Here is a 13376-nt window from a genome sequence, read left to right as displayed (position 1 = left end):
CTCCAGCAAGCATAAAGTCTCCGATTCCCAGGCAACCATCGTGCATGCCTCATTGGGACTGATCTGTCTCTTCGAACACAATCAATACTGCCGCCATCACAACGATCGTCATTGACATCATGAGGGACTTGAGAAGCCTTGCTTTTATCAGGTGTATAAAAGAATCAGATACTTCCAGTATTTTCCGAGCAACATTTCAAGGACGACCATGTCTCATGAAGGTAGTAAGTGCATCTACTCTAGAATCGCACCACCTACATCATTGGTCAAGACTGTCGCTGACAGACCCAGTACCATGCCATAGAGAAGCAGCCATCGCATCCGACATACAGAGAAATCGATCCATTTTTCTGCGAGAGCACTGCATATGTTCGTTTGAAGGAGCGAGGATTATGCGAGCAAGGGATTGTCCCAGATTTCTATGGGGTGATTGAGCAAATAGACCCGATTCACTGGTAACCTCATTTGAATAAATTTGTGAAGGACAAACTCCGTCCGAACGCTGTTCTCCTGGAGTTTATCCCTAGCCTGATGGAAATAGATCTTGCAAAATATACAGAAGATCGCGCCGCCACACTTCTAGACATCTTGCATAAGATTCACGACGCTAGAATCTACCACGGTGACCCCTACCCTCGAAATATTGTTCTTCAGCCAGAAACGGGTAAAGTCCTTTGGATAGACTTTGATCGTGCTCAAACTTTTCCTGAGGGTCCTATTACTGAGAGACAAAACAGCTGGATGAAGATTAATACATTGATGACCGCTGAGTTACTGGACCTTCTGGTAAGAAACATGGGCTGAACCGCATTCTCTTCCCGAGGTCACGTAAAAGTAGCACTCTTCGCCTTCGATTTGTCGAATAAATTTCATCGAGTCTTTCAATGAGTCAAGAAGAAGGGTTCCACGGCGACTATCTACCTCGAGTAGCTTCAGGAAGATGTCGGATCGTATTCGAAAACCTTAATTGAAACACTCAGGTACGGAGAGACTGACATTCCTCCAGGAGTACGTGCTATCCTTTCCGTCTCTGGACATACCTAACATCACCTATCTGACGAGCTGGACTCCCATGGGTTCAAGCTACTTCATCAAGCAGGATCCGGTGAGTCTCCCTTTTCCAAACAAATGTACGTCCACATGGTGGCAGATGGAAAATGGGACGACGATACGCTCAACCCAATATGTTGTCTCCTTCAGCAAAGGTAGTCGGGGGCGTATAGAGATGAAGTGCGTTATTTGAGTTCTTGGGACATGATTTTAAGGGGTCTCACTTTTATCAACAGTCGAGCATATATCAAGTTATATTTGACTATAGCGTGCCTGGTGCGGTCGGTTGACATTTAACTTCAGGACTCTGCTCTTAATACTATTGAATTAACGTGAGAGGCGCTCATTGGACTGCCGGAGAATGGGGAGATGGATATTTATGCCAAATTTACTCCGATTGCTTGGACTTTGATTGGCAGACATATATTGCCTATAACGGGAAACTGACATGGTGGGGATAAAACTTGGGATGGCAGCTGAGATATAGTGGGAGGAAATAATTATTTCTATCCAGACTACAGGAATTGGGAACTGGAGATAGTGTTAATTATGGTCACATGACTACTTTCTACGGGCATTAACTACTGATACATGTTAGTAGTATTGAGTATAACAATGCAATGTGTATAATATTATATACACACTGCATTGATTATAAGGAGCAGCTCTTGTGAAGCTATAATTTCTGTTATGATCTTGTGTTAGTTAGCGGAATACCCCATAAATTGAATATTGGTAGGATCACTCAAAATGTGAGTAGTCATCAATACGATGTGTAAATTACGAAAGACACTTTTGCTGTTAAAACCGTTGGTATTCATAGCATTGAGATTTGACTAGAATAGTACATACTCTGAACATCGGCTCTACTACATTCATGTCCTGCAGATCGGTGAAAAATGTTAAATCTCATGCTATTATTTAGTCCGTTATACTCAAGTAGATAGTACCAGCAAACTTCTGGATTATGCCTCCTGTCCCGCATTAGTCCCAGGGTTACTTTCACATGAATTAGCAACCGATTATCTAACAGTGAGAGGGTTAGGTGTGTTTCAGACCAGAGCTGCGAGCCCGGCAAGTTATCGGCGCTCGGGATAATGGGGCTTTTCCCCCAACTATTCTGCACTCATCCCAGCATCTCTCTCACCCGTAAAACCCACTCGGGGATATTTTCGGATTCTTACTCTCCATTACTTGTTCTTCTCGCGATTTAAATGTCCCTTTTGAGATTTTTTTGACGCCTCCGACCTCTTCCACTTTGACGAGGCGGGCGTAGGGGAGAGTCGATTCAAAGTACTACATCACGATGAATGCGGCCAGCGTACTATTAATTTGCCATGCGACGGGGATCCTGCGGCTTCCACGTATCGAAAGACGGGAAGAAATCTGACTGCCTGTCCGGTGTCTGTCTGCATGCTGGGTTGCACCGGTTGCGTTATATCGCCTAATAATTATTGGTGCTGCAGGCGGCTCCACCCGACCAGGAAACCCTGGAGAGTAATTTGCTAATTGCTAGTTACTAGTGCTACAGTATCATCCCCAAGCCGGCAATTAGTCCTTCAGTCGTCTCCATTCACGCCATATTATCTCCACCCACTTATGCTACGCTGGGCTCTGTGATAGGGGGACCATTTATTCATATTTCCTGCTACCACCCAGCATCCACCGCCACCCACCCAAAAAAGAATGGTTGCTTTTACTCCAGACCCCAGACTGCAGCGTCTGTCTCACTTTCTTCCCCTGCCACCTGCATTTTTCTGCGCCCACCAACTCCGGTCATCCGTAAGCTTGAGCTGAAAGTTTGATCCCCACACTTAAGTAGCACACCACGGAGATTCCGATCAGAGAAACTCGGGGGGTAATTCCCTGAGGTTGCCGCAATCAAGTGCTTGGTCTGTTTCCAAGGTACACATATTCTGCGTAGTGGACTAGACATCCACTTACTACGTCGTTGGAGCCGATGCGGAGGCCAAGCTTCGTGCTTGAGAAACAAGCAACAGGCCAAGCAACGAGTGGATGGGTCTTGGGAGCCACTGCGCGGTCATGCCGTCCATGGGACTGGCCTCGATAGAAGATGTTCTTCTGATAAGCCCGTGTGCACAGGGCCTCCCGGGTTTCCGGCCTAGTCCATGCCACAGGTTTTTCTTCACTCCTTTCCCTCACCCCTGGTCACCCATCTGTGGTTCATCCAATCGGTGACCCCCTAGAATGTCTCCGCGCTACCATACTTACTAGTATCTAGTACTCTTAGCAACTCATAAGCGACAAGTCTTTTTGGGTTTCGTGCCGCTATGGCTGGAACCATTAATTCCGGACGTAGGAGCGTTGCAGCCAGGTAGATTGTTGTGTAAGGGAAATTGGTCCATGAAAATCGGCAAAATTGATGGGAAGCAAGACAAGGGAGCGCTAGTGCAGCGGTCGCATGGTCACGGTTCCCCCATCCACTCGGTTCTCCGTCGGCAAGTTCTGTCTTTCCTTTCCCTTTTGTCGTTCCCTTCACTTTATTGGGGTTATTTATTGATTCTGGTAATAATATTCGCCCTTATCTTCCCCCAACCGTCACGAAAATGGCCCTTGGTCCGATGTGTGCGCATCCACAGCCGACCACTCACACTACTACCTCGTCCTCCTCCTTCCCTATAGGCCAACGTTGCCTTACGGTGTATCGGACGGTGCTCCAGATCGAAATTTGCGATCCAATAAATTCCCTGCAGGCACTAATCTAGGTCAGGTCTCATTGGGCGCGATAACGTGCTTCGGCCAGGCAATCACACTCATGACCATGTTCTTGCTCATCCTCATCCTCATCCTCATCATCATATCAGGATTCAGTAAGGTCAGCAGCATCCGACTCCAGCCGCAGCAAGCCTGTGACCCTGGTCTAGTCTGCAACTCTCCGAACAAACGAGCGTGTTGACGGTGGAGTCTCCTGGTGCGTGGCGAGCCGTTCGTGCAGCCCACGGTTATCTGGTGTGTTACCCTCCTAAACCAGCTAACCCAGACGCCACCCCTCCTTCGGACCTTCGAGAGATGCTCCAGAAGACCTCGTTGTGCCAATCAAGTTCCTGACCAGTGGTGGTGGTGGCCTCCTCGAAGTGGGGAGATGCAGACCGTTTAACTTTCCACTGGACCGTCAATGGCATTCTGAATGGGTGTCCACCATGGCTCGAACATCGCTGCTACTGGTGCTTATTAAATTGCATCGATAACCAGTGCTGGATCAGCTCATACTGACGGCGATAATGTAGATACTAGCCCACAGTGATCCATCGGATTCCGCCTGCTAATCCCGCTCCTCCCATTCCCATTTGTCCCTTTAGTTATTAGCTAGTGGACGTTATCTCCCCCGTCAGCCTCCCTTTGACTGGTCTGGCACCCACTACCAGCTACTTTGTAGACTCGCCCCCGTCGCGTGCTTGCTGCTTGGCCCTTCTTAAGCTCCGCCGATCCCACCTCCCCCAGTTCTAGATCTTTGCACCCCTCAAGTTCGTCCTCTACTCTGTCTTCTTGCTTTACCATGGCCACAGAAATCGAGCCGGCCGAGATCCCTCCCGTGCTGGGAGTCCTCCCAGCATACGGACAGGATAAAGAAACCCCCCTGAGGATGGTGCCACGTGCCGATGGTGTTCGCGCTCGGTTAGATCCGAACGTCACCCTCGAGGAGTACATGTACTGGGCCAAGATCGAGCGTCAGCTGGAAGAGGAAGAGAATAACCAGTACGTGCTAGAGCGTGGGCCTCTGACCGTCGGCAAGGTCATCAAGAACCGTTTCTCCAAGGGCAACCACAATGTGAGTGAGAAGAGTGGCGCCCAGAATAGCCCGCAGGTCGAAGGTGAAAAGGGCATGGTCGCTTCCACTCCCTCGGACTCGTCCTTGGTTGTCACCGATGAGGAATGGAGAACCGCAGCTCGCGCCCTCCGAACGGCCACTTGGGGGACCATCTTCTACTTGATCACTACCGATGTGCTTGGTTGGGCAAACGCACCGTAAGTAACATAGATCCGAACCGTTGACAACCATCATGCATATGAATTGACTGGTGGCTCCATATTCTAGATTCGTCTTTGCTAGCGTGGGATACGGTCCTGCTGTGGCTTTGTACATTGTTTTCGGTTGCTTCGCCGGCTTCAGTGGCTGGATTCTGTGGAAGGTGTTTTTGGAACTTGACTCGACACGCTACCCTTTGATCAACTTCGGTGACACCTACTATCGTGTTTTCGGAGCTTGGGCCCGCCATGCCGTAAACGTCGGACAGTCATTGCAGCTGCTGATGTCGGTGTCCGTGCTGGTTTTGGGTAACGGCCAGATCCTGTCGCAGCTGGCCAACAACAGTATTTGCTTTGTGGCGTGCATGATTATCATGATGGCCATCGGCATGGTCTGTGGAAGCATTCGGTCCTTGCAGCATCTCGGATGGCTGACCAACGCCGCCGTCTGGTTGAACATCACGGATTTCATCATGATGTAAGTTCTTCAGGTTATTCTACCCTTGCGGCGGTGTGCTAATGAATGAACAGCATGGTCGCGGCTGGTGGCCACTATGGAATCGACTATCAGGCCGTCAGGAATTCCTCCTTGATCAAAGCCATAGAGCCTGTCAAGGTCTTTGCTGGCCCTCCACCCGACCAGTACCAAATCCAGGCCACTGGGTTTTCGGGACAGTTCACTGGTGTCGATCAGATGGTTTGTGAGTAATCCATGTTCAACTTCTGTGCGTCCGAGGATAGCTCAGCTGACCCTGTGACAGACAGTTATGGTGGCGCCATTTTGTTCATCTCCTTCCTGGCTGAGATGCGCCGCCCGTGGGACTTCTGGAAGGGGTTGCTGTGTGCCCAATTGTTTATCTGTTTGGTCTACATCTTCTTCGGTGCCTTTGTAAGATCCCCTATATGGTGTTGACAATGCGCATCTGACTAACATTATCACAGGTCTACAGCTTCTACGGTCAATACTCCATCTCCAACATCTACAACGTTGTTGAGCCCAAAGGTCTACAAACAGCAGTTAATATAGTCTACTTTTTAACCTCCATTATTGCTTGCAGTATGTTCTGATCTGTTCTTATTCCCTTGATGCTTTAATACAACGAACGTCTGCTGACCAGTCCAGTTCTCTACTTCAACATCGGCATGAAATCTGTCTACCAGCAAGTCTTCATGGAAATTCTCAATTTCCCTGATATCTCCACCAAACGCGGCCGCTTGCTGTGGTACGGTTTGGGCCCAGTTTACTGGATAATTGCCTTTGTTATCGCCGCTGCCGTTCCCAATCTAAGTGGAATCTCCAGTATGGTCGGCGCGGCTCTGATTCTCAACTTCACTTACACCCTCCCGGGTGTTCTATACGTTGGATTTCGGTGTCAAAAAGACGCCGCGCTTCCGGGCGAGGGATACGATCCTGCGACTGGCGTAACAGTACACCACGATTCCGGCATGCAGCGGTACATCCGTGGATTCAAGAAGCACTGGGTGCTGAATCTTTTCTGTATCTTCTATTTCTGTGGTGGATTGGCATGCTCTGGTATGGGCATGTGGGCTGCCATTGAGGGCTTGATTGAGGAGTTTGGACCGGGTGGTACGGTGGCTACGTCGTTTGGGTGTGCTGCACCTGTTTAGGGGGCGTACTCAGCTGCAGACAGGAGTTATGCTCTATTGGTGGAGCGTACCATATTCCTGGTTTTAGATGGTGATGATGGTATATATGTCTCTCATCTCTGTATATGTCTGTGATGGTGCCATGTCCATATGTGTCTCGACATGGATGTGATTGTAATGTTAATGCCATGGTTTTCTAACATGTGTCTATATCCACCCCATTATGAAATTCATCAAATGATTGTCAGTATCTTGATCTTGGATTATCTGAGCGTTGGTACTTAGCAGCATTCTTCCCATAGCCACAACTGGAGCGCGGATGCTCTATTGAGAATGCCTTGGTGTGCGCTAAATATTTTTTCGCAGATTCGCAGATGGCAGATATCAGGCTTGGAGTATATTCGCGTCAACCACTGCATTTAAATACAAACCTGTTGTAGCATTCGATGGCGGGTTATATTACATTAATAGTATGAATCTGGTCATGCACTGGTCCTTGCTACCTTAAAGTATCCAAAAGTTGCATCCATTCACTGGCAATAATGAGATCCTTGCTACGGCCCGCAGAAGACCCTTGCATATGCCGTTTCGTGTTATTCCACAGCCATCCTTAGCATAATGTTTCGAATTCACTGGACCACGACTCTCCTCTATTTTCGTCTTCCCTTTCTCTCTTCGTGAATCTTCATTCCTAACTTTCTTGTCTTTTCACTCGTTTTGCAAACAGCTTGATGGGTACCGTATGATGATGCACATTCCACAACCTCGCCTTTGGCGGTCCATCCTCATAGGTGTTGTTTGGTCTCTCCCTTGCTTCCGGGTCCTGGCGATCGACCTGGATCTCCAGAATGCTGGTGGGTTTCCAACGATCTTGACCAAGAGTTGAACCTCTGTCGGAGGCTAATGAACCTGATTGTTGTTCTCTAGACAGCATCAAGAGCGTCGCAAGCGAACTCGCCTGGGACCTAGTCAGCTTCTATACGGGTAACAACACTGGCGATGTTCCTGGAAACCTTCCAGATCCCTACTACTGGTGGGAGGCGGGGGCCTTCTTCGGCACCCTGGTCAATTACTGGGCCTACACCGGAGACACGACATACAACGACCTGACCGCGCAAGCCATCCTCCACCAGGTCGGCCCCAACCGAGACTTCATGCCCGCCAACCAGACGCGCACGGAGGGAAACGATGACCAGGCGTTCTGGGCGTTCGCTGCCCTGCGCGCCGCCGAGCGAAACTTCCCCAACCCGCCAGCCGATCAGCCGTCGTGGCTGTCTCTCGCGCAGGCCGTGTTCAACGAACAAGCGCAGCGGTGGAATACGCAGAAGTGCGGAGGAGGGTTAAAGTGGCAGATCTACACGTTCAACAGCGGTTACACGTACCGGAACTCCATCTCGAATGGGTGTTTCTTCAATATGGCAGCTCGACTCGCGCGATATACGGGCAACGCGACGTACGCGGACTGGGCGAATAAGGTCTGGGACTGGGTGACGGACGTAGGACTGATTGGGCCCGAGTATCATGTGTTTGACGGGACAAGTGAGGAGAACAACTGCACCGACCTCAATCATATTGAGTGGACTTATAACAACGGGGTGTTCCTGCTCGGGGCAGCACACATGTGGAACTATGTGAGTGGGAGGCTCTGCTCCCTGCACGTGGCATAAAGCTGACGAGACTGCAGACCAACGGTGACGAGAGCTGGCGCGAACGGGTGGACGGTCTTCTCCAGGCGCAGAGCAGCTTCCTTTCCACAAACGAGAGCTCCAAGAACGTGCTCTACGAGGCCGCATGCGAGACCGTGGGGACCTGCCAAACGGACCAATTTTCGTTCAAGGCCTATCTGGTGCGGTGGATGGCTGACACGGCCCGACTGGCTCCCTTCACCTACGATACCATTATGGCACGTCTGCAACCGACAGCCAAGGCAGCAGCAGCCCAATGTGTGGGAGGTAAGACGGGTACATACTGTGGGATGCAATGGACCACGGGGGCCTATGATGGTACGGTGGGCGTGGGACAGCAAATGGCCGCCTTGGAGGTGGTCCAGGCCAATCTTCTCCAGGCCAACCCGGGTCCGCTCACTCATACCACGGGAGGATCCAGCCAGGGGAACAGCGCCGCAGGGACCCAGGCTTCAGATTCATCCCGAGATCCCAGTGAACTGCGCCCGATCACCACATCGGATCGAATCGGCGCAGGAGTAGTGACGGGGGTCACAGCATGCTTGGTGCTTGGGGTCACGGCTTTCATGGTGTCGTAAGGAAGGGAATGTGTCTAATCATGCTTTAATTTGGCGCATTAAATGTACAAGTCCATGCATAAAGTCTTATTACATAAACGAGGCCTCTTCTCACTGCCAAGTCAGTACAGAGTCTGATTGGTGGTATGCTGAGATCAGCAAGGCCCTGATAAGGCGCCCACGCTAGTCCACATACAGTAAGAGATACGCCGGGTCGGCCGTGAGAGCCAATCAAGATCCTCTTTCGCGAAGCGGAGGCCAAGACATTCCCAAGAGGGATGATATGGCAACTCCGCCTGCCTGTGTCTCCAATCGGGGTAATCTGGGCAATCTGGGCGGGGAGGAAAAGTTATATAGCATCTCGTTTCTGCTGTCCCTCGTTCTTCTCTTCAACTTCGGAAGTGTCTCGAAATATTCAGTAGATACCCGGATATAGACACCATGGCAGCCCCAACACACCCCTTTGACCCCATTACCCCGGCGGAGATCGTCCTGGCCACCAAGATTATGGCGGCGGCCTTCCCCGGAGTCCCTCTACGGTACAAGAAGGTTGATATCCAAGAACCCATCAAGAGTGAAGTGGTTCCGTACATTGAAGCGGAACGGCTAGGCAAGCCCCTGCCCGCAAAGCCCACTCGCTTGCTGCTGGTTCTTTTCCATTGCATGGATACCATGGCCTTCGGCAAGGCATTGTTGAATGCCGACACCCGATCAATAATCTCGGCCAAGGAACTGCCCAAGCACGTTCAGGTAAGACTCATGGTGCACATCTGCGTTACCTCATGATGTCTCTGACAACAACAGGGTCCTGGTGATCCGGACGAATTGGGAGAAGTCGAGCAACTCTGTCTCTCTCACCCCGCCGTGCAGGCCGAGGTGGCCAAACTGAACCTTCCACCCGGTGTCACCGTCTGCAATGATCCCTGGATCTATGGCACTGATGATCCCAACGAGACACGTCGCTTGTTCCAGTGCTACATGTACATTGTTGCGACAGACCATCCTGAAAACAACCACTACTCCGTGCCCTGCAAGTTCTCCCCTGTCTTTGACGTTCATAAGCGTGAGTTGGTCCGTATGGATTATCTACCGGGTGGGGTTGATACGCAAACCACCGAAACACAGCCCTGGAAGCCGGTTGAGACCATCCAATACGCGCATGACCTGCTGCAGGAACCCTTGCGCACTGACCTCAAGCCTTATATCGTCCAGCAGCCCCAAGGCCCGTCATTCAACGTCGACGGCAATGTGGTGTCGTGGCAAAAATGGAGGTTTCGCGTTGGTTTCAATAGCCGCGAGGGTCTCGTTATCTACAATCTCACTTATGATAAGCGGAATGTCTTCTACAGACTGTCCATGTCGGAGATGACTGTACCGTACGGTGGTAAGTCTTGTGCTACACTATTCTTGTTCTTCACTATCTCTGTCAATCAGCCTCATACTGATCTTGCGCTACAGACCCCCGTGCTCCCTATCACCGCAAGCAGGCATTCGATGTGGGAGATGTAGGCTTCGGTGTCACAGCAAACCAACTCTCCCTAGGCTGCGACTGTCTAGGCCACATCAAGTACTTTGATGGCTACCGGGCCGATTCAAAGGGAAACCCCGTTTTGCTGAAGAATGTCATCTGTCTTCATGAGCAGGACAACGGTCTACAGCACAAACACACCAACTACCGCAACAACGCCGCCACGGTTGTCCGGAACCGCCAACTAGTAGTGCAGATGATCTGCACTGTCGCCAACTACGAATACATCTTCGCCTTCATCTTCGACCAAGCTGCTAATATTGAGCTCGAGGTCAGAGCCACCGGCATTCTCTCTACCGTGCCCTTCGACAACGAGAAGTACGGCACCACCGTTCCCTGGGGCACAAACGTCGGCCCTGGCGTGATGGCGCCTTTCCACCAGCACATGTTCTCATTCCGGATGGACCCTGCCTTGGACGGTTTCAAAAATACGGTCTACTACGAAGATAGTGTGCCACTCCCGGAGGATGAGAACAACCCCTACCTGGTGGGATACACGACCGAGCAGACCGTGCTCCGCACCAGCGGCACGGCAAACACTGACATCAGCCGCCATCGCGTGTTCAAGATCCGCAACGATGGCCATATTAACCCAATCACCTATAAGCCCATAGCGTACAAGCTTCAGACCTCGCCCAGTCAGATGCTTCTGTCAAGCCCCAAGTCTTACGGCGCCAAGCGGGCCGGCTTCGCAACCAAACCCATCTGGATCACGAAGTATCGGGACGACGAGCTGTATGCGGCGGGCGAATTCACCAACCAGAGCCGGGAAAGCGAGGGCGTGGAGAAGTGGGTGCAGCGGAAAGATCCTGTTGAGAATGAGGATATTGTGTTGTGGCATAGTAAGTGAACCTTCTACGATCGTGTACTTGCCGGTCGGCAGCAGGGCTAGGCTACTAACATATGACAGCCTTCGGCCTGACGCATAACCCCCGCATTGAAGATTTCCCTGTTATGCCCGTCGAGCGCGTCAGCGTCATGCTCAAGCCCGATGGATTCTTCACTAAGAATCCCGCATTGGACGTGCCGCCTTCGACGCAGTCGTTCAACAAGTCGACGTTGCACCCGGAGCCAGCCACGTGCTGTGCTCCTGCAGAGAGGATGGGGAAGTTGTGAATGGATATGACCGATTCATGAGATGACGATCTATGACAGTACTCTTGGGGGGGGGGGGTTCTTTTGTTTATAACCGAGTACCCAGTAGAACACTGCGTTTATTTTGTTCAAAACAAAGCACTAAGCCGGGAGTCCACTCTATCAGTAGTATGACACCGATTCCCCCAAGGTCCCTCCACCACCATACTCCGTCCACTAAGCCCTATGTACACACCTCCCAAATACTCTCTTCATGCACGTTTCATCCCCAACACCCAACTGCATCATAGAAACCCTCACGCACCTCAAACTTCCCCGCAAGAGACCGGTCGGGTTTCTCGGGGATCACCCGGTCGGCGACTGAGTCATGACTAAGCAAGGGACTGACGAGCTATAAATCCGCCTCTATCTTGAGTTATCTCCTTCCACTAACTTCCATTTACCCCCGCACCCCCTCATAACCAAGAACAAGATCGAGAAATCTCTTCAAGATGTGCATGAAAGTCAACTGCTCAAACTGCAGTATGTCACCCCCCACTTCAATCCAGCATATCGCCACAATGTCAAGATACTAATGAATGCATCCAGACAAAGCCACCTGGTGGGGCTGCGGCGCGCATATCCCCTCCGTTCTGGACTCGGTTCCGGAGAGTGAGCGCTGCACTTGTGTGCCCAAGGTGGTGCGCGATGGAAAGGAGTACCCGCCTAAGGCGGAGAAATGACTCTCTGCGGGGTGTGTTGTTTGTTAGTTATGTATGAGGGGAGTGGGTGATGATGTTATGAGATCTTGATGGGGCTAATTCGACTCGTCTTTGGGGGGGGCTTAGAATCGAGTAGTGATTGTTGAGCCTGTTTATGATCTATGATTACCTTTGAACTTGTTCTATGACTGTAGTGGTGTTGGAGTGGTGGAGGTAGTATTCAGTTGCTTGATGGGACGGATGTCTTAGCGTGGTATAGCACCCTTTTGAGATACAGCATATAGCGAAGCGGTTGCTATTGTGTGATAATGCGAATTCCACTCATTGATACGAGTGATCGTTATTAGGAATGTATAAACGTAAAGTAATAGTAGACAAGTATTAATAGCCAGGTTAGCTCAGTCAATAATATGATGTCGGTTTTTTGCTGGAAAGAATGGGCATTGGGGTCAAGCCCTATACGTTAGTTTACATGGATTGATGGATAAATGCAAAGACGGTTTGAAGACAGACAATTTACGATAAATTCTGAGTTCTATAAACTCATGTTCTAAGGAGAAAGAGGCTCTCCCGCACCTATTCCGAGGGTCTAATGCGGAGGCGGCGAAAAAAAAAAAAAAAAAAAAAAAAAAAAAAAAAAAAAAAAAAAAAAAAAAAAAAAAAAAAAAAAAAAAATGACAAGAGTGGGATTCGAACCCACGCCATCTTACGATGATCAGGAAGCTGTGAAGCTGGGTATTAAGGTGGACCTTAACCTGACGCCTTGGACCAACTCGGCCATCTTGCCTTGGATGAAGAATGTTTCACATTTCATGCTATATAAAGACAGCTATTAGATTTCCTGCTCGGTCAATCTACTTTCCTTCGACTTGATGCAGGCTAAAAACCAATGGGTAGAACTACAATCGCAACATTAGTTATATCATTCTTTTCAATCATTTGCTGCTACTATTTAGTAGTTCTTTTGTTAACGTGGCAGCCTGTGTTGCTACCAGTGACGTAGCGGATCTTTGATCCACAACCAGTACTGATTATTATATTCGGTGCCTATACATGCCGCCGCAACGGGAAAGCCAGGGAGTGATAAATCAAGTGGACCGATCGGAGCCTATCCAAAGCTTCGTACTCCGGGGAGACCAACCAATACATTGACTTGGGTGACCGT

The 13376-nt window shown here is 50.2% G+C and overlaps 5 protein-coding genes and 1 non-coding gene across 6 annotated transcripts; 5 read left to right on the top strand and 1 right to left on the bottom strand.

The window, feature by feature from the left end:
* Positions 1–119: 119 nt before the first annotated feature.
* BDQ94DRAFT_162759 (uncharacterized protein) lies at positions 120–804 on the top strand (the record flags this gene model as incomplete). The annotated part of the gene is made up of 3 exons (XM_026769607.1): positions 120–224; positions 292–426; positions 484–804. 3 exons carry the CDS (start codon positions 120–122, stop codon positions 802–804), a joined length of 561 nt encoding a protein of 186 aa, XP_026621624.1.
* Positions 805–4136: 3332 nt separating this feature from the next.
* BDQ94DRAFT_151890 (putative amino acid transporter) lies at positions 4137–7076 on the top strand. The gene is made up of 6 exons (XM_026767842.1): positions 4137–5037; positions 5108–5515; positions 5569–5738; positions 5799–5926; positions 5980–6094; positions 6161–7076. Exons 1-6 carry the CDS (start codon positions 4568–4570, stop codon positions 6664–6666), a joined length of 1797 nt encoding a protein of 598 aa, XP_026621623.1. The 5' UTR covers positions 4137–4567; the 3' UTR covers positions 6667–7076.
* A 314-nt stretch (positions 7077–7390) lies between these two features.
* Positions 7391–8908, top strand: BDQ94DRAFT_183456 (glycoside hydrolase family 76 protein; the record flags this gene model as incomplete). Its single annotated transcript, XM_026774421.1, has 3 exons — positions 7391–7499; positions 7573–8276; positions 8330–8908. 3 exons carry the CDS (start codon positions 7391–7393, stop codon positions 8906–8908), a joined length of 1392 nt encoding a protein of 463 aa, XP_026621622.1.
* A 301-nt stretch (positions 8909–9209) lies between these two features.
* BDQ94DRAFT_151888 (copper amine oxidase) lies at positions 9210–11586 on the top strand. Its single transcript, XM_026767841.1, has 4 exons — positions 9210–9637; positions 9692–10271; positions 10346–11257; positions 11326–11586. The coding sequence occupies exons 1-4, from the start codon at positions 9329–9331 to the stop codon at positions 11529–11531; spliced, it is 2007 nt and encodes a 668-aa protein (XP_026621621.1). The 5' UTR covers positions 9210–9328; the 3' UTR covers positions 11532–11586.
* Positions 11587–11951: 365 nt separating this feature from the next.
* BDQ94DRAFT_151886 (uncharacterized protein) lies at positions 11952–12616 on the top strand. Its single transcript, XM_026767840.1, has 3 exons — positions 11952–12032; positions 12099–12263; positions 12338–12616. Exons 1-2 carry the CDS (start codon positions 12002–12004, stop codon positions 12230–12232), a joined length of 165 nt encoding a protein of 54 aa, XP_026621620.1. The 5' UTR covers positions 11952–12001; the 3' UTR covers positions 12233–12263; positions 12338–12616.
* Positions 12617–12886: 270 nt separating this feature from the next.
* BDQ94DRAFT_t232 lies at positions 12887–12998 on the bottom strand. Its single transcript has one exon. It is a non-coding gene; the product is annotated as a tRNA-Leu (tRNA).
* Between the last annotated feature and the right edge of the window lie 378 nt (positions 12999–13376).

The sequence above is a fragment of the Aspergillus welwitschiae genome, assembly GCF_003344945.1.
Source record: "Aspergillus welwitschiae strain CBS 139.54b unplaced genomic scaffold BDQ94scaffold_44, whole genome shotgun sequence".
Classification (NCBI taxonomy): domain Eukaryota; kingdom Fungi; phylum Ascomycota; class Eurotiomycetes; order Eurotiales; family Aspergillaceae; genus Aspergillus; species Aspergillus welwitschiae.
This window is presented reverse-complemented; position numbering and strand designations above follow the sequence as displayed.